This window comes from Bactrocera neohumeralis, unplaced genomic scaffold (genome assembly GCF_024586455.1).
Source record: "Bactrocera neohumeralis isolate Rockhampton unplaced genomic scaffold, APGP_CSIRO_Bneo_wtdbg2-racon-allhic-juicebox.fasta_v2 cluster09, whole genome shotgun sequence".
NCBI lineage: Eukaryota > Metazoa > Arthropoda > Insecta > Diptera > Tephritidae > Bactrocera > Bactrocera neohumeralis.
In genome coordinates this window covers 24,464,148-24,491,878 of record NW_026089622.1, presented here as the reverse complement: position 1 = coordinate 24,491,878, position 27,731 = coordinate 24,464,148, and the positions used below count along the sequence as shown (strand labels likewise).

The window sequence follows — 27,731 nt, the reverse complement described above, 5'->3', positions numbered from 1 at the left end:
GCACTTTAATTACACGGTTTCTGTGATGCCTCTGAAAATGCTTATTGCGCAACAGTTTACTTACGCACTCAGGACGATAACAAAATATCTTCACACCTCCTGGTAGCCAAAGCCAAAGTTGCACCTTTGAAGACACTCAGTCTGCTACGGCTTGAACTGAATAGTGCTCTTCTGTTAGCAAAATTAATTTCAATAGTCCAAACTCATCTCAAATTAAACAATCATAAAATGTATCTTTGGTCGGACTCAGAGATAGTTTTAGCATGTAAAAACCACCCTATACCTGGAAGACTTATGTATCTAACCGAATATCAAATCTTAGACTTAGTTGGCCCAGCAAAACGGCAACATGTTGCAAGCGCAGATAACCCAGCGCATCTTGGGACAAGAGGTTGCAAGCCACTGCACCTCGCCAGCACTACACTCTGGTGGAACGGTCCCACATGGCTAACAGAATCACCAGAATTCTGGCTAAAGTCTCCTGTTCGGAATATTATACCTCCGGAAAGTCGGAAAATATAAAATTTTCATATCACTCAAGAAGAGGATGATATTCTCCACCGATTTTCTTCATTTGCTACAGCACTAAGAGTAGTCGCTTACATGCACAAATTCATTCAAAGACATAAAAAAAAATGAAAGGAGCACCAAACGATCCTTGCGTACAACTAACGAATTTCGACTTGCAACATGCCAAAGTCAGTCTAATATTATATACACAAACGCGCTATTTCAGCAAAGAGAAATCAAAGTTGCTCGAAAAGCGACCTCTCGAAAGGAAAGCTCACTTCTCGTCTTAAATCCATTCTTGGACTCTAGGGAATTAATAAGGGCAAATGGAAGATTAGCGAACTCCAGCCTTAGTTATAACGAACGACATCCCATCATTATAACAGAGAAATCCCGATTTACATTTTAGCATATCTGCACCAGCTTACACTGCATGGTGAGCATCGCTTAATGCAACAAATGGCCCGTCATGAATTTTATATACCCCGACTAAAGCCACAAATCGAAAGGACGAGTTTCACGTGTAAACCATGTACCATGTACAAACACAAAATGGGTACGCAGATCATGGCAGCTTTACCACCTGAACACTGCAACTATGCCTTCCCTTTACCATCACTGGGGTTGATTTTGCTGGACCTTTCCAGATAAAGGCCTCCATGTTAAGGTCTTCTTCATTTTGAAAAGGGTATGTGGCTGTCTTTGTATGTTTTACGACAAAAGCAGTACACCTCGAGCTTTGTTCAGATCTGACTACTGCGGCTTTTCTCGCAGCATTTGCACGCTTTGTCGGACGATGCGGATTTCCTTAAAAAATTATGAGCGACAATGGGAAAAACTTTTTCGGAGCTCAAAGAGCAACAGAGAAGGAGTTTATAAACTTCATGAAAGAAGTCTCCCCTGAAATAGTTAACAAATATCCACCCCAAGGTATCGATTGGCAGTTTATACCTCCATGTTCTCCACACGTGGGCGGACTTTGGGAATCAGCAGTAAAAAGCTTTATGTCCCATTTAAAGAAGACGGCTGGTAATCATAAATTTAATTATGAATAGTTTACTACACTACTCACTCGTATCGAAGCCGTGTTAAACTCAAGACCCATATCACCCCTCAAGATCCTGCAAAATCCCTCTTATTTCACAGCTCTTACACCAGGTCATTTCCTCAGAGGAGCTCCTCTTCTCGCCATACCTGAGACAGAAGGAGACACACTCACTTTAATAAATAGATGGGAAAGAATCAAGATTATCCATCACGAATTCAGCCACCGATGGAAGGAAGACTATTTCAAGGATCTCCATAAGAGATACCGATGGAAAACGGCCCAGAAGGAAGCCAATGCATGAGAATGCGTCATCATACAGGACGAATGCCTTCCTCCAACAGAATGGCGACTAGGCCGCATTGAAAAGGTTCATCGGGGGTCAGATGGTCACATAAGAGTAGTCGATGTTCAAACACAAACCGGCATATTAACTCGACTAGTCTCTAAACTGTGTTTTCTTCCAAACAGCGAAGAACAACTTCAACTAAAACAGCAAAATAACTCGCACAATAATCGAAAAAATAATAAATCAACTCCGCTAATTCGAAATTAACCCGCTTTATAATCCGTGCATAAAAGTAAAACCAAACAAGCGCCTTGAAGATCAACCTATTATACATATACATATGTATAGATATGTAGGTACAACAACTAGATAATAACATTATAAATAAAATTAATTTAATGCAATCTTATATTCCCATAGAAATGGACGTAGAAGAGATCCAAACCACCTCCAACACCGTAAGGTCCGAAATCGCTGCACCCAAAGCGTCGGCTGCCCCCGTTGCCGCTCCAAGGACCAATGTTATGCGCCCACCGCCATCCGCCGCAGCAATCAGGGAGATGAGAGCAGAGCAGCTATTGGAGCCACAGGGACCTCCATGTTGCAGCCTTTGCCACCGCCCACATGCCCTCAAACGATGCACCATTTTTAAGAGCATGAAGCCCGCTCAACGACAACAGGTTGCAAGAGCCCACGGGCATTGCATGACCTGCCTGGCAGATGACCACGCCACCATAGAGTGCTGGGCCGATGCCGCCTGTCCATATTGCCAGAGGCCGCATCACACGCTATTTCATCGATTTCCCCGCCGAGCCAATCCGTCGGAAAATTGCACCAACACCCGTACCAGACCACACAGCGATTCTATCCGGCGACGACGAGCAGCCAATCAACCACAATGCGTTCACGGCCATCTCCTCCACGCCACGCTCATCGCCAGCAACAACAACGCTCAACAGTCTTGAGCGCTGTACTAATCACACGGCAACAGCTGCAGATCACCGCCATTTCCTTTTTATTAAAACCGCCGAGTGACGGGAGTGAAGTGAATCACCGAGTACACTGTTGGCGGCAGTGGGTTACGCAGAAAACCAAAATAAAAATATGTACACATAGATTATAACTATATATATATATATTGCGTAATTAAACATAATACATTTTATAACGAGTGTGAAAATTAGTGCTTTTTATTTTCGATCTCATACGTATACTATACCAAGTAGTATACTAGTGGCACGCGTTATCACTTATATTCATTCTATAGCATACCATTAAACTTAGTTTTTACCAAATGTCCCAAAATTAACACAAGACTTAAATTTGCCACAATTTCAAAGTTGACGAGGTAAACACACTATTCCAATCATATTTTCTATGAAATTTTCGAACTGCGGGCGTCAATATTACTTCATAAATGGCCGCAAATTTAAATCTTGAATTATTTGTATGAAGATATTTATATGTTCACCTCACTTCTTTAAAGTGTCACACATATTGATTAACCACAGTTTATATTAAGTTAGCTGGAAAGAGGACATTATTTGGCATATTCGGGCTAAGTAAAGGTTTGAGATGGTTGCATTAATAAAGTATGTACAGTAAATTCAGCAATCCTCATGTTAGTTATCTGAAAAAATTCCCCTCTTACTGTGATCCGCTGTACTAAATTTATGTTTGGCAAATTAATTCATGACTTAGTTGTAACACTTTATAGTTTCCCGCTTAACACCATTCTGTTACATCATGATAGATCATATTATTTATTCAAGTTAAACGTCTTTTAGAGTTCAAAAGCATATTTAGATCTTAAGGGGACAATTTTTGATGTAACCACTAGATTACAAAATAAGCCCAAATCTATGGTGAGTTGTTCAAAATATTCTTTTATAAACGAAAATCGGTTAGAAAATCTTTATACTGCCATTTAAGTACGTATGTATAATAAGGAAACTTGAAGTGGAAGTAGAATTTATACGAGTATGTTTAGGAAAAATATGTGGTTTTAGGAATATATTACATCGATGATGTTCAGAAAATGATCACCTAGGTGAAAAATGAGAAATCCCATAGCATATTCAGTTGGAGCCCTACCTAATATGTTGAAATAATTCAAATAAATGTGTTTAGTTGTGATAGATCTATACTTACTTTAGGCACTAATAATAATGTTTTTTTATGAAAGCCTATCAAAAATTCGATCGTGACTGCGGTTATCTTGAAATTTTAAGGCGACATACAACCACGAGAAATAAACAAAACCAGCAAATAAATGACTAAATAATAACCAATATTTTTCGTTAATAATAAGATGTAAGCTTTGAAAAGGCAAATGATTTAATTTAATATGATATTACTAGTTTTATATACTATATTTAATTAAAAATGCATTTATTAAAAGTTTTTGGTAAGATCGCTTTTCACAAAATATTTCATAGTGTGTTAATTACGTCAATTTATTAAAACAGCAGTTGATGGCCTTATTTATTTGGATATATAAGGATGCATAATTTGGATTTTTTCATTAATAACAAATTTAAATTTTACAGTGCAGGCATTACTTGGATATCAAACTACAAGCAAATAGTGCTTTCAAAACCTAAATATTCCAGACAACACTTGGACAATTTAAGAGCGGTTATTATTGGAGTATTAGGTAATTTAAAGTTGAATAAAATAATTTTAAACTTTAATTACAGATCAAAATTAAAAATCTAAGGAACCGGTATTTTAAAAATATTTTGCTGAATTTAAGAAGACATAATCAGATTTTGACCTTACTGCAGAAATGTCAAATTTAGACGACTGTTCAAATCCAGTTGTTTCTAGTATTGCCGAGTGTCGGAGTTTGAATGCAATGAATATATTTGAAGAATATGTGTACTAAATTTTTTTAATATATATGAAATATGCTTTAAGAATTTTCGTTGTTTTTAATGTATTAAATTACTTAATTAATATTTAAAATATGTTTGTCATAACTGAACCAAAACGCTGCAGCCTCATAAGTATATTTAAATAATTTTTTGAATATTTAAATTTAGCCAACATTAAAAAATATATTAAGCATAACATAAAATTTTTATACTCGGGCAACCAGTTGCTGTATTATAGTTTTTTACCTAATGGCTGTACGTATAAATAATCAGGGTGACGAGAGACGTTGAAATCCGGTTGATTGTCTGTCTGTCCGTCCGTCCGTCAGTGCAAGCTGTAACTTGAGTAAAAATTGAGTTATTTGGATGAAACTTGGTATGCAGGTGCCTTAGTACAACAAAACTATTGAGTTCGTAAATGGGCGCAATCGGAATATGGCAACCTCAGTCCCTACAGTTACTTTTTGTTCGAAAATATCGATCAATGTGTGAGATATACAATAGGAATTTAGACTGAATATTTTTCCTGCAGTAGTAATTCTGTGTATCCAAAATGGGTTGAATCGGGTCAATACTTCCCTGAGCCCCCATATAGCTAAATAAAGATTTTCGAACTTCCTGGTGACTTTATGCTGAATATATCAGCCAATATTTGTGCTATCTCAATGAAAATTTCAGAACGTATTTGCCTCATAATAGTATATCACTGTGCCCTTGTACAAAACCTTCACCTAGCCCCCATATGACCATTACCAGGTTTTTTAAACATCCGGCTGATTTGGGTTTTTCTAACAAATCTTATGGCGAATATATACGTAGGTCAGTGTATAAGTTACTATATATGGTGTATGTATACATATATAAAATTTCTTAGATTCTGATCTTCTGGTTGACGTTTTACATCGAAAGATATTTCCCTGACTTTGATTCCAGCATGTTGCAAGAGTATAAAATATTCGGTTGCACCCGAACTTAGCCCCTTCTTACTTGTTAATTTTACCGTATTTGTTTTCCATTTATTTATCTTTCGTTTTTCGATTTCCACCAAACATTTTAATCAGTACTTTACAAAAATATAAAATGAGATTTTCAAGTATACTAGCTTCAGTAGACATTCGTAAAACAAAAATACAACTCAGTAGCATTTCTCAATTTTATTAAGTGCTTGAATATGTACGTACTTATATAGGACCAGATAAGAAGTAAATTATGTAAACCAATTTAACATAATCCTCTTAAAATGTTACAGTGTATTTGGCACATAGTCGAGACGGATCTTGTATTCTTTGTGCATTAACTAATGTTTCTTCAAAATAATGGATTCTAGTGAAATTCATAATGTCAATAGCCACCAAAGAACGAGTACGAGCATCGAGGCCAACCAATAATACCAAAAAATATACAAAATCTGTTAGAGATTGGAACCCCACAGTCTTTTTAAAATATTTTTAAACCATAGTTGCCTCTCCTCACCTTAAACCCCTGTACCATTGCAGAAGAATGAAATCATAGCATTGCCACGCCTTTAGGACTTGACGCTGCTCAGATTTAGGTGAAGACTTTTCGGGACCTACTCGACGATTTGAATCAAATTTAGTAGGTAACATTAATTGTATGTTCCGCTCTAATATGGGCGAAAAAGAACTACAACCACGCCTACTTTTCATATAGCACAATTTTATCAATGCATCCGCCCCCAAAAGTTCTAGTCCTGGTGGCAAAGGCTTTTCGTACCATCTCGAGTGTCAAATTATAATTCTTTGACTTCTTTAGTTAAAGATTCATCGTACTTTAAGTAATTTTTAAGGAAACCGTTATATGGGAACTGGTTATATTTGGGTGACGTTAATCGTTATGAGGATATACTTGTATAGTGACGTATTCTGCCATACCCACACGGTTTACAAAATTTGTTTACAGTATTTCGATCTTAATGCTCTAAGTGATCTGAGTACGGCTGTGGCAAACCTGCTTTGCTTGCAGTTTTGGTAGCAACATTTGTTTACAGTATTTTGATCTTAATGCTCCATTGCTCTGAGTGCGGCTATGGCTAAACTGCTTTGTTTGCAGTTTTGATTTATATTTCAACAGAAAGAATTAAGATTCATTGCTGCGGATGATAAAATGTAAATTTAGTCTTAAGTCACCATCTAACAAATAAAGACGCACTCAAATTTTAAACAATTTCGAGTTTTTTTATAGCATAGGGTAAGTGGCGCAGTCGGTCGTGATAACTTCAATGTTATCAGAAACAAAAAAATTACGCTTATAGACGCCCACGCAATGGTTAATATCGTGCTACATACGCTGACGACACTGCTCTATTGTCGTCAAGCCAGTGTCCTGTTGAAGCAACTAATTTGGTGCAAGAAGAATTGAATAAGATACAAACTTGGTTAGATTGCTGGAGAATGAAAGGAAACGTGAATAAATCAATGCATATTTTATTTACATTAAGGCGAAGCGATAGCCCTTCATTGCTTTTAAATGGCAATGCAATACCTAAAAGTGATTGCGTTAAATACCTCGGCATGCACTTGGACAAACGGTTAACATGGAAACAGCACATACAAGCAAAAAATAAGCAATTAAAAACAAAAATCAATCAACTGTATTGGCTACTCCGATATAAATCGCCGTTACATCTTGAAAATAAATTGCTATTACATAAAAGCATATTAAAACCTATCAGGACCTACGGTGTGCAGCTTTGGAGCACTGCTTGTAATTCAAATATTGAAATTTTACAAAGATTTCAGTCAAAAACCTTAGGACTAATTACAAACGTTAGAACGTTACAAGTTCTAACAGAATCTTTGACAATAGTGCGACACTGTATAACGCAAAGTCTATTACGGCATAGATAAAACCTGAATAAAAATCAGGAAGACGCTACAGAATTCGGGAGAGGACGTAAATCCAAAAGGTTACCTAAATAAAACCGCGAAAGTGCTGCGGTGCAACCAAATTAAAACATAAAATAAATAAAATTAAAAATTTCAACAAAGTAAAACAAATTAAGAATAAAACAAATAAAATTAATAAATCATCAACTAGAATTTCAAAATAAATAAAATTAAGAAATCAACAACTAGAAATTTCAAAAAAGTAAAACAAATTAAGAATAAAATTGTAACGAAGCTTTTTTCTGCCCCTGCTTCTTTCAAGTATAAATTGCTGTAGATACTGGGGCTCCTCTGCGAATCGTACTTTATTTCATTCAACTTATATTAATATGTAAAATGTAATATACATATATTAATCTATGTTACAGAATAGTCTTCTGCGTCGCCCGGGGACGACGCTGTCAGGGTAACGGTTCTGTGTGGCCCGTTAGGGCAATACCGTTTCCCGCTCTGTTGCGCTTCTGGGCGCTAGACGACTTACTGCCCTGTACCGCGACGATCACACGCGGCTACTTCTGCCGGCGCTCGCGTTGGCTTCGCTGACACTATCCTCTGATTTACGTTGACGCTCCCGTGTAGCCTTCCTTGCGTACACGTTGACACTCCTCTGTTACGACGACTGCGCCCGGCTATTTCTGCCAGCGCTCCTGTAAACTTCGATGACGATGTCCTGGCTTATACGTTGACGCTCGCGTGTTACGACGACTACGCTCGGCTACTTCTGCCGGCGCTCGTGTAGGCTTCGATGACGCTGTCCTGATGTACACGTTAGCACTCGCGTGCTACGACGACTACGTCCGGCTACTTCTGCCGACGCTCGTGTAGGCTTCAATAACGCTGCACTGTTATACCCGTTTACGCTCCTCTGCGACGCTGGAGAGGTCCTTTTAATCACTTTGCCGCGTAAAGATCCCGGATCACGGAAGACTGTGTTAGCGACCACGATGTTAAAGGTTGAGTTGGCCAGAGGATAAACTCACTACCAAGCTCACCCTTAACAGACGGCGTTCACAAGTCAGGGTACCAAGACTAGCCAGAGGATAAACTCACTGCGTAGTCTGATGCCAAACGTGCGTACGCTGTCACAGTCCCGTGCTGACTCTCTGATCATCCGTCTCCTAACTCCCCAGCAAGCCTGTGCTGCGTGCTAAAACATTCGCAACATGTTGCGTTGGGATGGCGTGTGTTGCTGGGACGGCGTATGTTGCTGGCAGTGGCGTGGTTTTACCGCTGCGTATGCGTTGTTGTTGTCATTTCATCTGCATGTCTGGTTTCTCGATCTTCTTATGTTTCTGGAAGTGGCGTGGTTTTCCCGTTGTGTTGTGAACAATAGGGTGTGCCTTTGTGGGTTGTGTGGGTTAAATTCTGTATAGATATTTAGTTCTCACAAAATAAATAAAATAAAGAAATCAACAATTAAGAATTTCAACCAAGTAAAAAAAAGTAAGAAAACACATATAACAACATTAAATAAAACAAAATACCAGACCCTGAAGCAGCACCGACGGCTCTCTCAGACAGCAACATGAGCCAGGTCGCATACCAGATTGCTAATGTTGAGAAGTTCGAATGAGATCCAAACACGTTGTACACCTTTATTAGCCGAATCGACTACATATTGGGTCTTTATGTTACCGGAGACGCACGCCAACAGCAGATCCTGTTCGGACATATCAAGCGCGGTATCAGTGGAGATGTTATGCGCTGCATGGGAGTTAATGACATGAGAACTTGGGCAGACCTCATACGACAGCTAATACTCAACTACAAGCCCCAGACCCCAAACCACATCTTTTTGGAGGAATTTCGCCGGACCCCATACAAAGGCAATGTATGAGCATTTTTGGAAGAAGCAGAGAACCGCAGGCAAATACTAACCAGTAAGCTTGAATTAGAACAAAACTTTGAAACAAAAACATTATACTTTAGATTAATCAAATCAAGCATAGAATCTCTAATAGATAAGTTGCCCCCGCACATTTATTTAAAATCAGCAATCATAACATACCAGATTTGAGAACACTTATAAATCTCTTACAGGAAAAAGGCATTTATGAACAGCCTAATTATTCAAATAAAAATTTTCAGAAACAAAACTCTTCTGATAAGGCGAAAAAAATTTCAAAACCATAACACCAATCAGATCAACTATAACACCCAAAAATATCCAACACTTTTCCAACCAATTTATCATTCACCAATATCATACCCTACTTGGCGAATGCCACCATTTTATCAACAATCATATCAACACCCAATACCCATCTAAATTATAATCCTCAAACAACCCAACAACCACCAAACACACCTCGAACTAACCCAATCAACAATCGACAAGCTACATTTGACCAGAACCGTTTTAGACAACAGTTCCAATACCAAAATCAACATCCATCATATTCAAATTCTGTTGTACCCAATCAACCCACTAACCGAGTGAGACCATCCAATAGCGATCAGAGTAGGATGAGTATTGAAGAGTTAAGACATCAGCAACAAATATCACTTTACTATCCGACTTATGACTATTCGAGTTATTATCCGGAACACCATGACCAAACAGACAACAGCAACCAGAATTTACCATAATTCCAACATACCGATATAAACGTGACAGATGAGGACACACAAGAACCAGATACCGAGCAAGCAGAAAATTTTCGGCTACCAGCCCCGGAAGCCCCCAATATATAATAATAATACAATACAAAGACACAACCTCAAAGTGCCTTATTGACACCGGTTCCACGATCAACATGATATCCCAGAACATATTCGTTCAGAATACAACATGTCTGATGCACACCAGCAACAGATCACTTATCTTAGATAAAAGCATAACCATACCATCAAAATTTTTGTTCCCAACCCCAGAGACATTTTTACTGCACCCTTTTTCTGAGAATAACGATTTTTTGCTGGGAAGAAAGTTGTTAGCACGGGCAGAGGCCGTGATGAATTATCATAAGCTAGAGCTGACTCTTTATAATAACATATATCCAATGATAAACCACAACACAATACCGGAACAAAACCACTTCCAACACACACCTAATAATATACTAAACCAGCAGGACAATAATACACCAACTCCAATTTTCTTAGGGCATGATGCACAATTCACAAAACTGAGCCCATTCAGACTGGAACATCTTAATTTCGAGGAAAAACAAAAATTGTGCTCACTTTTGCAGAGGCACCATCATATACAATATCATGAAGGTGACAAGTTGACATTTACCAATCAAACCAAACATACTATCAATACCAAACACAAGTTACCCATTTATTCTAAATCATACAGTTATCCTCAATCCTACGAGCAAGAGGTTGAGACGTAAAGGACATGTTGAATCAAGAAATAATACACACAAGTAACTCGCCCTATAGTAGCCTCAAAAAAACAAGACGCATCAGGCAAACAAATATATAGAATTATAATAGCAACCGAAAATTAAATGAAATATTTTAACAGTTAGTGACAGACATCCAATCCCGAACATGGACGAAATCTACGGAAGTTGCAATTATTTCACCACTATTGATTTGGCCAAGGCTTTCCACCAAATTCAGATGGACCCGGAATCTATTTCATTCATATTTTATTTCAAACGGCCTCGTCCACTAAACACGTCAATTACGAGTATTAGCGTATGCCATTCGGACTTAAAAATGCTCAATCCACCTCTCCACGTTGCATGAATGACATTTTACGCCCACTTTTAAATAAACACTGTCTCGTATACCTAGACGACATAATATTGTTTTCAGCATCCCTCGACGAACACTTGAGGTCACTCGAGTTGGTTTTTGAAAAACTAGCCGAAGCTACAACTCGACAAATGTGAGTTTTTAAAACAAGAAACAAAATTTTTGGGACACATTCTGACACCAGGCGGTATAAAACCTAACCCCGAGAAAATTAAAGCCATACAAAAATACCCAATCCTCACTAAACCAAAGGAAATAAAAGCTTTCCTGGGACTTACAGGGTATTACCGCAAATTCATTCCGAATTTTGCAGACATAGCCAAACCCTTGACTAGGTGTTTGAAAAAAGACACAAAGCTTGACTTTTCAAACGCGGAATGTGTCTCTGCATTTAAAAAATTAAAATGTCTAATTTCAGAGGATCCTACTCTTAAGGTACCCGATTTTTCGAAAAAAATTCATTCTAACCACAGACGCCAGTAATCTTGCTTTGCGAGCAGTGCTCTCACAAGACGGACATCCAATCATCTACATTAGTCGAACTCTTAACGAACACGAAATCAATTACAGCACAATTGAGGAGGAACTATTGGCAATTGTATGGGCCACAAAAACTTTTCGTCACTATCTACTGGGATAACACTTTGAAATATCTAGTGATCACCAGCCTCTAAGCTGGTTATGCAGCATGAAAGAGCCAAATTCAAAGCTAACCCGATGGAGGGTCAAACTGTCAAGTACGATTTTGACATCAAGTACATAAAAGGAAAAGAAAACCATGTGGTGGACGCTTTGTTTCGAGTAAAATTGGAGGAGACATATTTTAGTGAACAGACCCAGCACAGTGCAGAAGAAGACAACGGGGACTTGATTTTTATAACAGAAAAACCAATTAACTTATTTAACAGATAAGTAATACAGTGAAACTTCGATAACTCGTATTTGCAAGGGACCACAATTTAAATACGAGTTATGGAGTTTTTCAAGTTATCAAGTTATGCAACTTATAGAAGCAACATACAGAATATACGAATTATAGAGTTTTTTTTTATTTATTTTTTCAATTTTACATAAAAAACAAGAAATGATTGTACATATTTAAATTTTAAAATATAAAGTACATACTATGTTTTCGTCACGTACGTTTTTTGTGAAAAAAATTACGAGTTGTAGAGGCTTTTGAGGAAAAAATACGAGTTGTAGAGGCTTTTGATACACATTTTTCAATTTTTGTCTCAAGAAAAATACGAGTTATCAAAGGGACCAAAATACATGCATTTTTCGCGAATTTTTCTAGGGACCGAAGAAATACTATGAAATATCAAGGTTTTTCGCTTATCGAGGTTACGACTTATCGAAGTTTCACTGTATTTTCTAAAGGCTCACCAAATATCAAAACTACAAAATATTTCAGAAACCACATAACTCAAATCTTTTATGACACTATGACCAAAGAAAAAGCTAAAGAGTATTTGATCAACTATTTTTGTTGCAAGAATAGCGCGTTGTATATTGAAAGCGACGCAGATTTCGAAATCATTCAAACCGCACACAGGGAGATCATAAACAAGAATTATGCAAAAATTCTTCGCAGCCTGATTTTGTTGAAAAACGTAAATACTTAGGCAGAATTCAAGGAGCTGGTCCTGACTACTCATGAAAAACTTCTACACCCCGGAATTCAGAAAACCACTAAACTTTTCGGTGAAACTTACTATTTCCCTAACAACTAATTACTTATCCAAAACATTATAAATGAATGCCACATTTGCAATTTGGCAAAGACAGAACACCGTAACATAAACATGCCAATGAAAACTACACCTTAACCAGAACATTGCCGCGAAAAATTCATGATAGATATTTATTCATCCGAAGGCAAACATTATTTGAGCTGCATGGACATTTATTCGAAGTTCGCTACGTTGGACCAGATAAGGACGAAGGACTGGATGGAATGTAAAAATGCACTTATGCGCATATTTAACCAACTGGGCAAGCCTAGATTATTGAAGGCAGACAGAGGCGGCGCATTCTGCAGCCTGGCACTTAAGCGATAGCTCGGAAGTGAGGAGGTTGATTTACAGCTCAACACCTCATAGTCAGGGATAGCAGACATAGAAAGACTTCATAAAACAATTAATGAAAAGATCCGCATAATTAATACATCTGACAATGACGAAGCCAAGTTGAGCAAGATGGAAACAACACACAACAAATTCAAATAAATGACATTATCACCGGCTACGGATATCTCCTTTTTCGGATAAACCAATCCAGATACCATCATCCTTTGAACACAAAGCATGGAAAACACTATAAACATTCAGAAGCGAATTATCGCACTTTTATACGAACTAATGCAATTTTTGGAATACATAGAAATGGGAATGCAACACTCTGGACTAGGACTGTTTAATCCCAAACTATTGAATTACGACAAACTCGAAAACGTTGACAGCCAAACTATTTTAAGCATTAAAACATCCACTTGGATAAATTACGATGATAATCAATTATTAATTATATCGCTAACCTACTAACTATTTATTAACAAACACACTTAAAATAATCCCCTATCCGAGGGATGGGCACATTTTTAGCCCGCAAAGTTAGCAAAGTGCGCACGAGGGCTAGATGAGGGGAATATCAGTTTACGGAGGGAAGGGCATAAAATGTTGCGAAAAAAATCAATTACATTCATCCTTAACTTAATGTTCATCGCAGAATTGTTGCGGCAATACTGACATTGTATGTACACAAATTAAAGAGCGGAAGTTTACTTCGTATCGGAATTGTACAGTTGTGTGAACAAAAAAAAGGTAAACATAATTTGCAGGTTCTAATCACTTTCACGATGTTAAATAAAAATGCGCACTTATTTAAAGTATAAAATAATTTAACATTTATTTAGATCTTATGAAAAATATAATGTTCTGTTTGAAATCCGAGTACACGTATACGGAGCGGGGAGGATGTAAACCTTAACGCTGAGCTTCGGAGGAGGTGATGTTTCAATAACCCCAGTGCGCAAGAGTTGTAGAAAGACGTTGAGTTCTGGCGAATTTGGTACAACGAACGAAAGCTGCTCACAGCGCAGTATAGAGCGGAATGTTGATGGTCGAATTATGAGGAGCGAATTGTGTTGAAAGGTGTCGACGCGGCGCAGTGTAGAAGCGAAAGTCCTGCAGATGAAAGTTGATGTACGGCGTGTATTGGTGTGTGTGTAGGTGTAGACTTCTGCTTCCAGTCGATGAGTGTTGTTTCCAAGTGTGGTGAGTGTGCCAGTGTTGCTTTGTGAGTGGTGTGTTGTGTGGTGTAGTGGTGTATGAGGGCGGGAAGCTTAACTAATTTAGCCATCCCGGCCCCCCTAGGCGAATGTTCAGCCTAGCAATCGCTGGAGTTGTTGCAACGTTGCAACCTGGTGAGTGCTGCGTCTTTCTGACGCCATCGACGGGACTCAGGAGGTGGTGCCCGTCTTCGTCGTCGTGCCACAAGGTTGATTTGCTGCGGTTTGCTGTGGTCTCACGTCTTGGGGTGCGGTGAAGCAGCGTGTGATGCTGCCTGCCGCACATTTGGCACAAAGCCCCAGAGTCACAGTCCTGAGTCGCGTGCGTGTGTGCCAGACAATTTTGGCAATGCCCATGCGCCTGTGCTACCTGCTGGCGCTGGATAGGTGACATGCCCTTGAAGAGTCCACAGTGTTGCAGTCGATGAGGGCGGCGACAAAGGGGGCATCGTATGCGATGCAGCTCCGCTGGTGGTGACGGTGTGGTTACATGTGCTCGTGTGCCATTACGAGCTGCAGTTGATCGCAGTGTTGGCGTTGGAATTGAAGGGTTTTCTGAATCCATGTTTGCCTGTATGAAGAAAAAGTCGAGTTTAGTTGCAACTCACTTGTATATATTATAAAATTGTGCGATTTGTAACCAACTTTATTTGGTTTGTCAGAGTTTACTAATCTACCCATTATTTTGTAGTATCTTTATGATTTATCATATGTGCGATTGATTTGGGTTTTAGTTATTAACGGATGTTTCAATTTCTGCTTGTCGGTATTATTGTACGGATTGTTCATTACGCGCATTTTCGCTATTATCTGCGGTTAGTAGGAAGCACAGTTTAGCGAGCGGTCTGGTCAGCGTTCCGTTTTGAATACGGAGATCAACTACTCGGATATGACCGTCGGAGCCGTGATGTAGCTTCTCTATGCGACCAAGCCGCCATTCTGTAGGGGGGGAGACAATCGTCATGTATAAGGACAAAATCTCCAAGCTTTGGCGCCTTTTCGCAAATTTTCCAGCGGTACCCTTTTGTGAATGTCCTTTATATACTCTTCCTTCTATCGGCGGCTGAACTCATGATGGAGAATTTTAATTCTTTCCCATCTGTTTAGTAACGAAAGCGACTCCACGCCTCGCTCAGGTATGGCCAGAATGGGTGCTCCTTTGAGAAAGTGTCCTGGTGTAAGAGCTGTCAGATCTGATGGATCTTGCGAGAGTGTTGTCAATGGCCGTGAATTGAGAACGGCTTCAATAGAAATTAATAATGTTGTAAATTCTTCAAAGTTAAATTTGTAGTTTCCAGCGACTTTTTTAAAGTGGGATTTAAAGCTTTTTACCGCTGATTCCCATACACCACCCATATGAGGAGCGCTTGGAGAGATAAACTGCCAGTTAATGCCTTGGTAGAACTTGTCAGGCCTCAGGTAAAACTTGTTTGATAAAGTCCACAAACTGTTTTTCAGTGGCTCTTTAAGCTCCTATAAATGTCTTGCCATTGTCGCTCATGAGTTTTGACGAAAACCACGTCGTCCGACGAAGCGAGCAAATGCCGCAAGAAAAGTCTCTTTTGTCAGATTGGTATATAGCTCGAGGTGTACTGCTTTTGTCCTAAAACAGACAAAGACAGCCACGTAGCCTTTCATTAGTGTGGGAGACCTTAACATGGATGCCTTTATTTGAAAAGGCACAGCAAAATCGACACCTGTGACAGTGTAGGGCAGAGCAAAGTTGCAGCGTTCCGGTGGAAGTGCTGCCATAATCTGCGTTCGCATCTTTTGCTTATGCATAGTGCAGATCTTGCACGAAAAAATGCACTTCTTTATCTTTGGCTTGAGTCTTGGAATATAGAACTCTTGGCGGGCTATTTGTTGCATGAGGCGGTGTTCTGCATGTAATAACAGTACGTGGACATAATTGATTTATAATGTGGCAAGTTGCGATCTCTCTGGTATAACAATGGGATGACGTTCGTTATACGTTAGGCTTGAATTGACAAGCCGACCATTTGCACGACCGGTGCAAGAGGTTTGCACCCTCTTGTACCTAGATCAGCAGGATTGTCAGCACTGGCTACGTGTCGCCAAGTGGCTGATCCCACTAGGTCAAGAATTTGAGACGTTCGATTGGAAATATACGTCTTCCATGCATGTGGTGTTTTTTCCAACCAGGCTAATCAATCTCTGTATCGGACCCGCGATATAATTTATATTTTGCCTTTTTCAGATGCGTTTGCACTATGGCTGCTAGTTTGGCAAGTAGTAGTGCACCATATAGTTGTAGTCGTGGTAGACTTATAGTTTTTAGAGGAGCCGCTTTTGCTTTTGCAACTAATAAGTGGCTTGTGGTCGCCTTGTCGCTTTGCGTGCGAACATATATAGTGGCGCAATATGCCTTTTCAGAGGCGTCACAGAAGCCGTGTAGTTCGACTTTGTCCTCTGGGATATAATTTACCCATCGTAAGATTTGTATTTGTGTGATGTTGTTTAGATTGCTCGCGAACTGGGACCACTTTTCTAAACGAAGTGGTTTTACTTGCTCGTCCCATTCGGTACCATCTAGCCATAATTCTTGTATCAGGATTTTGGCTTGTATCATAATTGGCGAAAGCTATATAATATTTGTTTTTATTTACCTTTGCATGGTGGGAAATTCTAATCACTGGTAGGAAAAATTATATGAGTTATATTTGTATCTAAAAACAATTTTATTTAATAAGAAAACAGCACATTTTAAAAATTCACAACAGCTTATGATTGTTCATATTTTGCTCACACCACTGTACATGCGATAGAACAGTACTGGTGGTGATACCAGTTGTAAAAATTCATTTTAGCTACAATTGGGAAAGCTTTTCTCAAGTTGTGGGCTTTTATACGTACATATGCAAGGCAGTTTTATATACCTGCATATATAAAAAAAGATACTTGTGACCATAATTTACATATTGCAGTTCCATTTAATGAAAATGCTTATATAAATATGTATTAAATATATATAAGTTATGGGTTTACTTGTCAAAAGTAAAACTTATTTTATTTTTCCGGTCTTACGACCTTTATTGTTCAACCGCTCGCTTAACTCTAAACTTAACAAATTTTATAATTCTTATGGTAACTTAATGCGCCTGCAGTTCTGCTGACATCAGTTCCCACGTTCCGCTATATTTCCAGAGAATCACGCCACACTGCGCTAGACGCATCGTCAGCATTTTTGCGAGTAGAACGGATGCGCGTGTCTTTTGGTTGCTTTAAATGTTATTGTTGCTAATCAAAAATATGGTAAGTTGTCAAAATTGAAGTATGTTATGGGGTTTGCTGTTTTTGGTACTATTTCTGGTACTGCTGGGTCCTTACCCTTGGACGATGTTTCTGATGTAAAGCTTGTTTGCAGGATTATCTTCTTTCTCCTATGGCAGAAGAATATTATTGAAAAAGCTGCTAGTGTGAGAATGGCCATGATTGCCACAGAAGTTTGAGTGGTATTCGTATTATTCTGAAGGCAATCCAATCGTTTTATGTTGTCTATGAATAACTCGTGGATTGATTCCAATGACAAAAGATTTATTCTTTCCTTTTCCGCTGGAGCAAATCAATAATTGGTTGTAATTTGCTATTGTGATTTTTAAGATTTTGCTGTTGTTTATCTTTTATTCTTTGAATATTATCTAATCTAGCTTTTTCGAATTGTTCGGGGTCTGTGCTTACCGTACGACCGAAAAAATTTTCTATTTGTCTATTATTAATTGTGCTGTGAATTGAGTAATTATATTCATAGACAGCTCTGTCTAAAAGTTGTGCAAATGATTGATCTCGATTTTCGGCTTTTAGACAACGCATAATATCGGAAAGTGTTGAATGGTATCTCTCGATTTGGCCATTCACTGCACTTTTATATGGCGGGGATTTGAATGTTTAATATGTCTTCCAACATAAAAGTAATAGTCGCTGAATTGAATGCCCTTTCGTTATCAAAAATTACGGTTTTGGGTACTCCAAACTGAAAGAGAAGTTCCCTTAGAGGTTCTTTTATGTCTTGAGTAGCTTTTGATTTTATTGGTTTTATCTGCGCGTATTTTGAGAATTTATCGACAGCAGTGGGCACGAGATTGCCTTCCGTTTTGTTAATATCTATATGCACTATATGTCCTGCATATGAGGGGATAGGTGTCTCTTTTAAGACGGGATTATTAAGGTGTCTATCGTACTTATTTGTTTTACAAATACTACATTGTTTGACTATTTTATTTATTTTGTTATTCATGCTGGGGAAAAAATATTTCTCTAGTATATGATTTATTCTCTCTACCATTACGATGAGCTCTTCTGTGTGTTTCTATGATAATTTCTTCCTGCCTTTGTTCTTCTAATACATCTTCTACCTTTCTTCGTGCAAACCTAATACGATATTTATTGAAGTGGATTGAAAAAACTTCTTGTATTATTCCCATTATTGGTTCGGGAGCGCTGATCCCATTTATTACTGAAGGGTTTAAATATTTTTTCAATAAAGATATGATTGTCTCCTCGGAAAATTCTATTTCTGTTATAGTGTGACGGTGAATAGTTGGAAAAACAATTTGAAATTTATAGCTTGATTCTGTAAACCAATTGAAAAATATCTGATTTTTGAAGACGTTGATAGGTACATCCACGAATTGAATCAAGTTTTGACCTGAACTGTCATCGCTATGCGTCATAACCGACATTGAATTTATTTGTTGCTGTGCTGTAATTCTTGATAGTGCATCAGCCACAACGTTAGTTCGACCAGTTTAATGAAATATTTCGTGATTATACTCTTCTAGTTCTGCCTTCCATCGTTTCATTTTACTATTTGTATTTTGTTGCTTAAAGCAAAAGTTAGGGGCTGATGGTCTGTAAAGATTTTGACCTTAGCGTGCCCGTACAAAAAATTCCGTAAAGTGGATAATGCGCAGACAATGGCTAGCATTTCCTTCTCGTTTGCGGCGTAATGTTCCTCCGCCTTGCTTAAAGTTCGCGAAATAAAAGAAATAGGTTTTCCACTTTGGGAAAGAACGGCACCAAGTGCAAAATTTGAGGCTTCAGTTGTGAGCTCAAAATCGTTATTGTAATTTTGAAAAGATAAAATTACCTCATCCGAAACCAATGTATTTTTAATTTTCTGAAATGCTTCTTTAGTTTGTTCATTGAATTCAATCGGTACTTTTGCGGACTTGTTTTTTGAAATTCGGCCTTCTTCCTCTCTTAGTAAGATTGTTAATGGCTTTGCTAATTTCGCGTAATCGCGAATAAATCTACGATAATAGCCGGATAGGCCTAAAAATGAACGCAATTCTTTAATATTTTTGGGTTCGGGAAAATTAGTAATTGCTTCTACCTTTTTTGGGTTAGTTCTTATGCCCTCATGTGATACTATAAATCCTAAAAATTCCACATCCTTTTGAAAAAAGTGACATTTGTCCAGTTGAATCTTCATATTTGCTTCCTCTAAAGTTTCGAAAACTTTTCGAAGATTCTGTAAGTGTTCTTCTTCAGATTTTCCGAATATTATGATATCATCTATATACACATAGCAAATCCTGCCTATATGTTCATGGAGGATATCGTCAAGTGTACGCTGGAAAATGGCGGGCGCATTTTTCAGCCCAAATGGTAGCAGAGTAAACTCGAACTTCCCATTATTCACCGAAAATGCCGTTTTTTCTATGTCTGACGGCCTTAGTGGGATCTGATGGAACCCACTTTTGAGGTCTAGCGTGGTAAAAAACGAATTGTCGCCTAAATGCGATAACATACTCTCTATTTCGGGTATCGGATATTTATCCGCTATAGTTAAACTATTTAATTTCCTATAATCGATCACTAACCTATACTGTTTATTTCCACTGGAATCGGGTTTTTTTGCCACGATCCACACAGGGGAATTATAGGGGGATCTGGATGGTCTTATAATGCCATCGTTCAGTAGTTTTTCCATCTGTTTCTCTACTTCGCCTCTAAGCGATGCTGGATATGGATAAAACTTACTATATATATTGGAGAATCGGATGACGTTCTGATCTCTCCCACTACTTTGGTAGTATAAGTTAACCGTTCATCCGGTACCGAAAATAAGTTAGGATGCCCTGTAACCAATTTCTGTAGAGCTATTTTTTGATGGGGAGTAATGTTGTCATCGTGTATTTTGATCGCATTTACTGCATCTGTTTTTAATTCTTTAATTAATATTTTTAAATTATTTTTAATTGTCAAGGTTCCCTCTCTAATGTTAATTACAGCATCTAGCTGCCGAAAGCTATCATAGCCCAAAATGCCAATAGTTTTCGCTAAAAATATATCTTTGTTTTCTAGTACTTTTTTTGCTAAATTGGGTTGAATATAATTCTGTCTGGAGCCAGTGTCAATTAAAAATTTGAATACTTCGCCGCTCTTCGTGCGGCATTCAAAGTAAGGCAACGAAGAGCTTTTTAACCTAAAAAATGAATATCGCTATATTCGTAATATTGTCCTTCATCCTGTATATTGTCGTCCGCCACACCCAAATAATCATTCAGATTATCTTCTGAGTTAGTGTTCGAGGTAGCGCTTGGAGTATTACTTATATGAAAATTGCGTTGTGCCTTTTGTGGCTTAAGATTTCTTTCAGAAGTGGTCTGTGGTGGCCTTTTGCCGAATAATTGATTATTTTGTGGCCGGTTCATATAGTTAGTGCGGCGCGAGCGCAAAGTTTCATCTACCTCCATAGGCACCGGCAGTTTTGGGGGGCGCATAGGCGGTTGGTTAAAGTGTGTTTGTGCATTTAAGTTCCGATCAAATCTTTGATTTGGAAAGTTATGGGAAATAAGTTGTGGTTGTGGCTGTGGTAAGTAAGCAATTTCGGGGAAGAAATTTTGTTGGTTTACTTGCCTCCGAAAATTTCTTGGAGGTAAAGGTGGTGCGGTGTTTCGCTGCATCCCTCTACGATCCATATTGGTGTTGTGTGCGTACCGTGTGCGGAATCCCTGATTTTCCAACTTCAAGCACAAGTGTAATGCTTGGTTCAGATTCATTGGTTCCTTCATTCCCAATAGTTTAGGCAAGTCGCCGTTGAGGCCGCGCACAAACGTATCTAGCGCCTTGTTTCTGTATGTGTGAGTAAGAAGATTACGAGCCTCGCTACCCACCTCCATACAGCCTAGCTTATTAAGTATTAAAGATAAATTGGAATAAACGGCCTGGTAAAATTCTTCAGTTGACCTATTTCCCTGAACTAAAGAAGTCATTTGGTATTCTAGGGTGGATACATCACCCTTGTCGGCGTAATATAAAGTTAGACACTTACAAATAGCACCCCAGTCTAAGGGTGTATTGTATGACTCAAGGGCAGCATCCGCGTTGCCGACGATTTTATTCCTTATCACGTTAAGGATTCCGTAGAATTTAGGTGTGCCCTTACTCGCTTCGTAAATATTTAACATTCGATTTACACTTTTTTTCCATGAATTGAATTCGGCGGGGTTTCCCGAGAATTCGCGTAAACATTTTACTACGTCAGGTATCTTGTCTAAATCTGATAAGTTGCTTGCATGTTCTATATTGATGGTTTGGTCGCAAGTGTCTGCTAAGCCCGCATTCGGGTTAAGGGTTCCCCAACCTATGCTGGCCCCCTGCCTGTTTAACACGTCTAAAGCTCATCATCTTCGCTTATTGTAACGTTAGCTGATCCTGAATTTCCTGCAGGATCGTTCGCCCTGATTACTGGTGGACCAACCAGATTATTTGTGGTCGATATTGTTTATTTTGTTGTGTCTGTTAAAGAGTTCGTTTTATATTTTTTCTCACTGTCCACTACTCTTTACGTATCGGTTTCTTTTCTACTTCAATAACGTTTCAGTTTTTGCACTTACAAATTAATGCTTAAAGGTTTTATTTTAATTTTAGTTTGGTAAAAAAAAAATTTCACAATCTGGGTTTCACTTAATGTTCTTAATTAGTAATTACCACTTAACTTACAATACAATAACGACTTTCATTCTTTGCCTCTTGATATTGTTGGTTGTTAATGTTGATAGGTGCTGATGAGTTGGCTTGCGTCCAACGCGTCCTTTTTCCTCTGCTACTAAGGGGCCTGATCTCACACTAGCACAGTTGCTTTTATTATCACTCCACGTTCTCCGAAGAAGGATTCTTAACGCCTTTCTTAACGGTCTACGGAAAGGGGTCTTAGGTGTCAAAAAAAAGGAGAACAATTAATGAGATAACGAGAAACTGACAATTATTTTTAACAGCTTTTCCCAGAAAACTAGTTTTCGCACGTTAGCTCCCTTTTCGTAGACCAGGTCACATATATATAAATATATATATATATATATATCTAAATATACTATATTAACATTTGTGATATTTTCAATTTGGTTGTTTTATCAAAATATTCAAAGAATTGAGGTTTTTTTCTATAATTGTTCTGTTAAATTTTAAAAATCTAAGTTGCTTCTGGAAATGTATTAAAATAATAATACGCGCTATAGAGAGGGGATACATATTTAAAAAAATATAAGAAAGCAACAAATAAAAATATATTTGCGCGGTATGGCATTATTACTTGAGAGTGGCTAAGCATACAAATAGGAGACAAACGCTAATGGCAGAAGCTTCGTATTTCGATTCTCCCTCCGCTACGAGCGGCAAGCGTTTTGTTCTCGTTTTCATGCGAACAATGTTGCCATTACTCAATACGCATATGTAGTTTTGCACACATCTAACTTTTCATTTATAATTTTTCTTAATATAAAATATCAAAATTGAAATCAAACTAGTAAAACTAGTTTCTTTTTCTTCTTAATTGGCGTAGCCACCGCTTACGCGATTATAGCCGAGCTAACAACAGCGCTCCAGTCGTTTATTCTTTTCGCTACGTGGCGCCAATTCGATACTCCAAGAGTAGCCAGGTGGAGAAGGTCTCCACCTGGTCCTTCCAACGGAGTGGAGGTCTTCCTCTACCTCTGCTTCCCCCGGCGGGTGCAGCGTCGAATACTTTCAGAGCTGGAGTGTTTTCGTCCATTCCGCTGTCCATAGCCGCTGTCTTTTAATTCGCTGAACTATGTCAATGTCCTCGTATATCTCGTACAGCTCATCGCTCCATCGAATGCGATATACGCCGTGGCCAACTCGCAAAGGACCATAAATCTTTCGCAGAACTTTTCTCTCGAAAACTCGCAACGTCGACTCCTCAGTTCTTGACATCGTCCAAGCCTCTGCACCATATAGCATGACGGGAATTATAAGTGACTTATAGAGTTTGGTTTTTGTTTGTCGAGAGAGGACTTAACCTATTCAGTCCGAAGTAAAACCTGTTGGCAAGTGTTATTCTGCGTTGGATTTCTAGGCTGACATTGTTGGTGGTGTTTACGCTCGTTCCAGGATAGAAGAAATTATCTACAACTTCAAAGTTATGACTGTCAACAGTGACGTGAGTGCCAAGTCGCGAGTGCGACGACTGTTTGTTTGATGACAGGAGATATTTCGTTTTGCCCTCGTTCACTGCCAGACCCATTTGTTTTGCTTCCTGGTCCAGTCTGAAGAAAACAGAACTAACGGAGTGGGTGTTGAGGCCGATGACACCAATATCATCGGTATACGCTAGCGGCTGTACACTCTTATAAAAGGTGGTACCTTCTCTATTTAGTTTTGCACCTCGAACTATTTTCTCCAGAAGCAGGTTGAAGAAGCGGGTCATAGAAGGCATCTTTGGTCACATCGTCCTTCTCTTCCGTCGGAACCTCGCTTTGATGCGGATTGTGGCTAGACGTTCATTCACTGGAGTGAATGATAGTACTCGGCGAAGGAGTCTTTCTCCTACCACGAATCTAACACCAAACTTGCGCTCCTTCATATGGCCACTGTAGTAAATGCCACAAGGACCTACTTGTCTCTGTCCTTGTCTCGTCCATCGCATTTTTTGGACGGCGGTGATGTCAGCCTTTATTTTCGTGAGGACGTCAACCAGCTGGGCAGTGCCACCTTCCCAATTAAGGGACCGGACATTCCAGGTGCATGCCCTTAATTCGTAGTACTTATTTTTTTTGCCATGGTCGTCATCAAAAAGGGGGTCTCTCATTCGAGGCTGGTTGCTATTTTTCATTGGGTGTGTTTTTTTACGTGGCGGGTCCCAAACCCAGCGCACAACCCTATGCAGGGGATGTTTCGCCTTCTCACTTTAGCTCGCCTTCAAACGGATGTTATTAGGCTACCCATAGGGTACATGGTCAAAGACCGGAAGTCGTGAGCTGCTTGAGTCATATGTAAAAGAATCGTTTCTGGCCATTCCCAAGTGAATGGCGATCAGAGAACTTTCCTCACTTGCGTGAACTTCTACACATGACTCCATTCTCCCACATACATGCATATGTGTAAATAAAATTTTATATACATACATCATATATATACCGCATATATGTATATATAACGTTCAAAGAGTATAACTTGCTCTTTTATATACTATATAACATAACTGATTACATATGTCTCTACCCTGAGTGTATAAAAAATTAACTGTTTTATCGATTTTCTTTGAAACTCATACTTACAACAGGGTCTTCGAAACTTTTTATAAAGTTCTACCAATCAAGTCTTTACTAAAACATTTTTTATTTTTTCGTCACATCTTTTAAATAAGCTCATGCTCAAAAGAATCTACACCAACTCAATTGCAAACAGCTAAATTAATTAAAGCAATTGCACCTACTCCACCTCCGAGAGTAGAGCTGCCACAAATTAAAAATCAAGAGGCAAGTTCGGGTATCCACCTCAAGGTACCCGTATTTGACACTGAAAGTTTTCATAGTGGTTATGAACAAGGGCCGTTCTTCCGGGACATGTTCACAGCCATTTATAATACATTAGCTGTCCAAAATTATCAAATGCACAAAAGTTGTACCATCTGCGATACAAAACAAAAGGTGAAGCAGGCGCCATCGTAAAACAGTTCGCAATAAATGACGACAATTTCCATGTGGCTTGGGAAGCTCTGAAATCAAGGTACGAAAACGAACGATAGCAGATACTGGTAGATAAGCAAATAAAGATATTAATGAATTTGCCAAAAATTCAAAAGGAAACAGGTGAATAATATATGATACTTCAATCCTTTGCTTCCAACTGTTTGTCAGTTTTATCGACAATTCAGGTAAATATCCAAGTAAGTATGTACCGCCGCATTACCAGAAAAATCATTATGGTTATGGGAGCAATTTTCATCAAGGAAAAAATTCCCCACGTGACAGCAAATGAAAGACTTTCTAACTACCCAGTATTAAATCGCAGAAAGGGTTATCAACCCTTAAAAAAAAATTAATAAACCAAAATGAATTTCCATTACTTTAATAGAAGCTTCCAAAGACCCCAAGCCAGTACAATTTAAATAGAAGTTTCTTCAAAAATCAAACGTTCACATCTGAACAGCACAAACAAGTGTCATGCGAACTATGCACAGAGGGGCATTAACTTAAATCTTGCGAGAAATTTAATAAATTAAATATAATTTACCGAAACAATTTTGAAAAGCCAAAAGACTGCACAAACTGCTTATCACATGCACACATGCTTATAGACTGTGAAAGCAAATTTAATTGCGTTTATTGCCATAAATGACATCATTCGATGTTATTATACTATTACCAATTTTTTCAGCTCACCCCCAAACAGCGCAAACGTAAAAAGAGCAACAGGTGTAGTTGCAAAAACAAATTCAGAAAACTGCCAAGAAGCACCATGCTTCTCAAAGGCGTTAAAAACCCATACGCTACAGCGAAAATCATAGTAGGGTACTACTACCCACAGCAGTCGTCTCCATCGAACACCGAGGAGAACTTTTTAAACCCAGGGCCTTAATAGACCAAGGATCTTTTATAGCGTCTAGGGCACAAAATAGGCTACAACTGCCTACAAAATTAGCCAATTTGAAATTACGGTAAAGGGCGGAAGAGTAGTTCAAAACTCGAATAAAATCTGACACATTTTCCCCCAAGCGGATAATCGCATTCAAGCAGAAGCTATTGTCTTACCGAAATTAGCAAATATGCTTCCAAGCTATCACATAGATAGCAGATATTGGGGGAAGGTAACACACCTTCACCTAGCAGATCCCAACTGCAACACTCTCGCTCAAATAGATCTTCTATTGTATTGTGGGAGTTTTTACAAAACCACAACTACGCGATCAGATGATGGCCTCTGCTATTCAGTTTTTAAGTACAGAAAAACACCTACCTATCTATCTACTATCATGCAGTAGTAAAGCCAGACAAAAAAAAACCACAAAGGTAAGAGTTGTCTTCAATGCGTCAAAATCCACCAGTTGGGGAAATTCCCTAAATGACGTTTTATTTACGGGACCCACGCTTCAGCCAGACCTATTGCAGCTTATTTTAAATTGGCGTATCTGCAAATACGTATTTAACGGGAACGTCGGAAAAATGTATAGACAAATAGTCATACATAAAGACGATCAAAATTTTCAACGAATTACTTTCAGAAAATCCCCAACTAGTCCACTACACGACTTAGAGTTAGAGAGTTACCTTTGGCGTCAACTGTGCTCTATACTTAGCCATCCGAACAATGCACAAATTGCCAGAAAACAAAAAGTCAAAATTTCCTCTGGCAACCCAGGTGTTGCTATAGCTCTTGTCAGTTATACAAAAAAATGCGAATTTCGTGGAAAAATCAGGTTTAGATACCTCGCCGGTGTGAGTTTCGACTTTGTTGCTCTGGGCACTTTTGTAGAGTGAACAATTCTGAGAAACATGCGTCTAAAGCAGTGGCACGCCTCAATACTACTACATTTTACGTTTGCGCTGCACAAACATTGCTATAGATTTTCGCTGCCATGTACGCTGAAGAAATTTCTACTGTATTTTTTTTTATTTACATTGAGGAAAAAATGATTGGCAAATTTGGAAAAAATATCAGAAATGTTTATTGAATTCTTTTTGTGTAATACTTGAAAATTTATAAAGTCGTTGACTAAATGGCTTGTTTCGATAATACATCATCAATATTGATTTCCCCTTTATACTCCTTAATGCGTAGAAGATCGGTAAGCGTGTTGTTTTGTAACGCAATAAGCATTGCGCTTCTCCTTCATCAGTTT

At 38.5% G+C, this 27,731-nt stretch overlaps 1 protein-coding gene across 2 annotated transcripts in view; it reads left to right on the top strand.

Moving 5' to 3' along the window:
- Positions 1-27,731, top strand: part of LOC126764053 (uncharacterized) — a 917,515-nt gene that overhangs the window by 666,071 nt on the left and 223,713 nt on the right. The window contains exons 9-10 of one of the 2 annotated variants that reach the window (XM_050481798.1): positions 4,394-4,481; positions 4,544-4,710. In XM_050481798.1, coding sequence (XP_050337755.1) covers positions 4,394-4,481; positions 4,544-4,645 — 190 coding nt within the window. In that variant the 3' untranslated portion in view covers positions 4,646-4,710. Of the gene's footprint in view, positions 1-4,393; positions 4,501-4,543; positions 4,711-27,731 lie in introns of those variants that run through there. The other variant, XM_050481799.1, reaches the window with a different exon arrangement.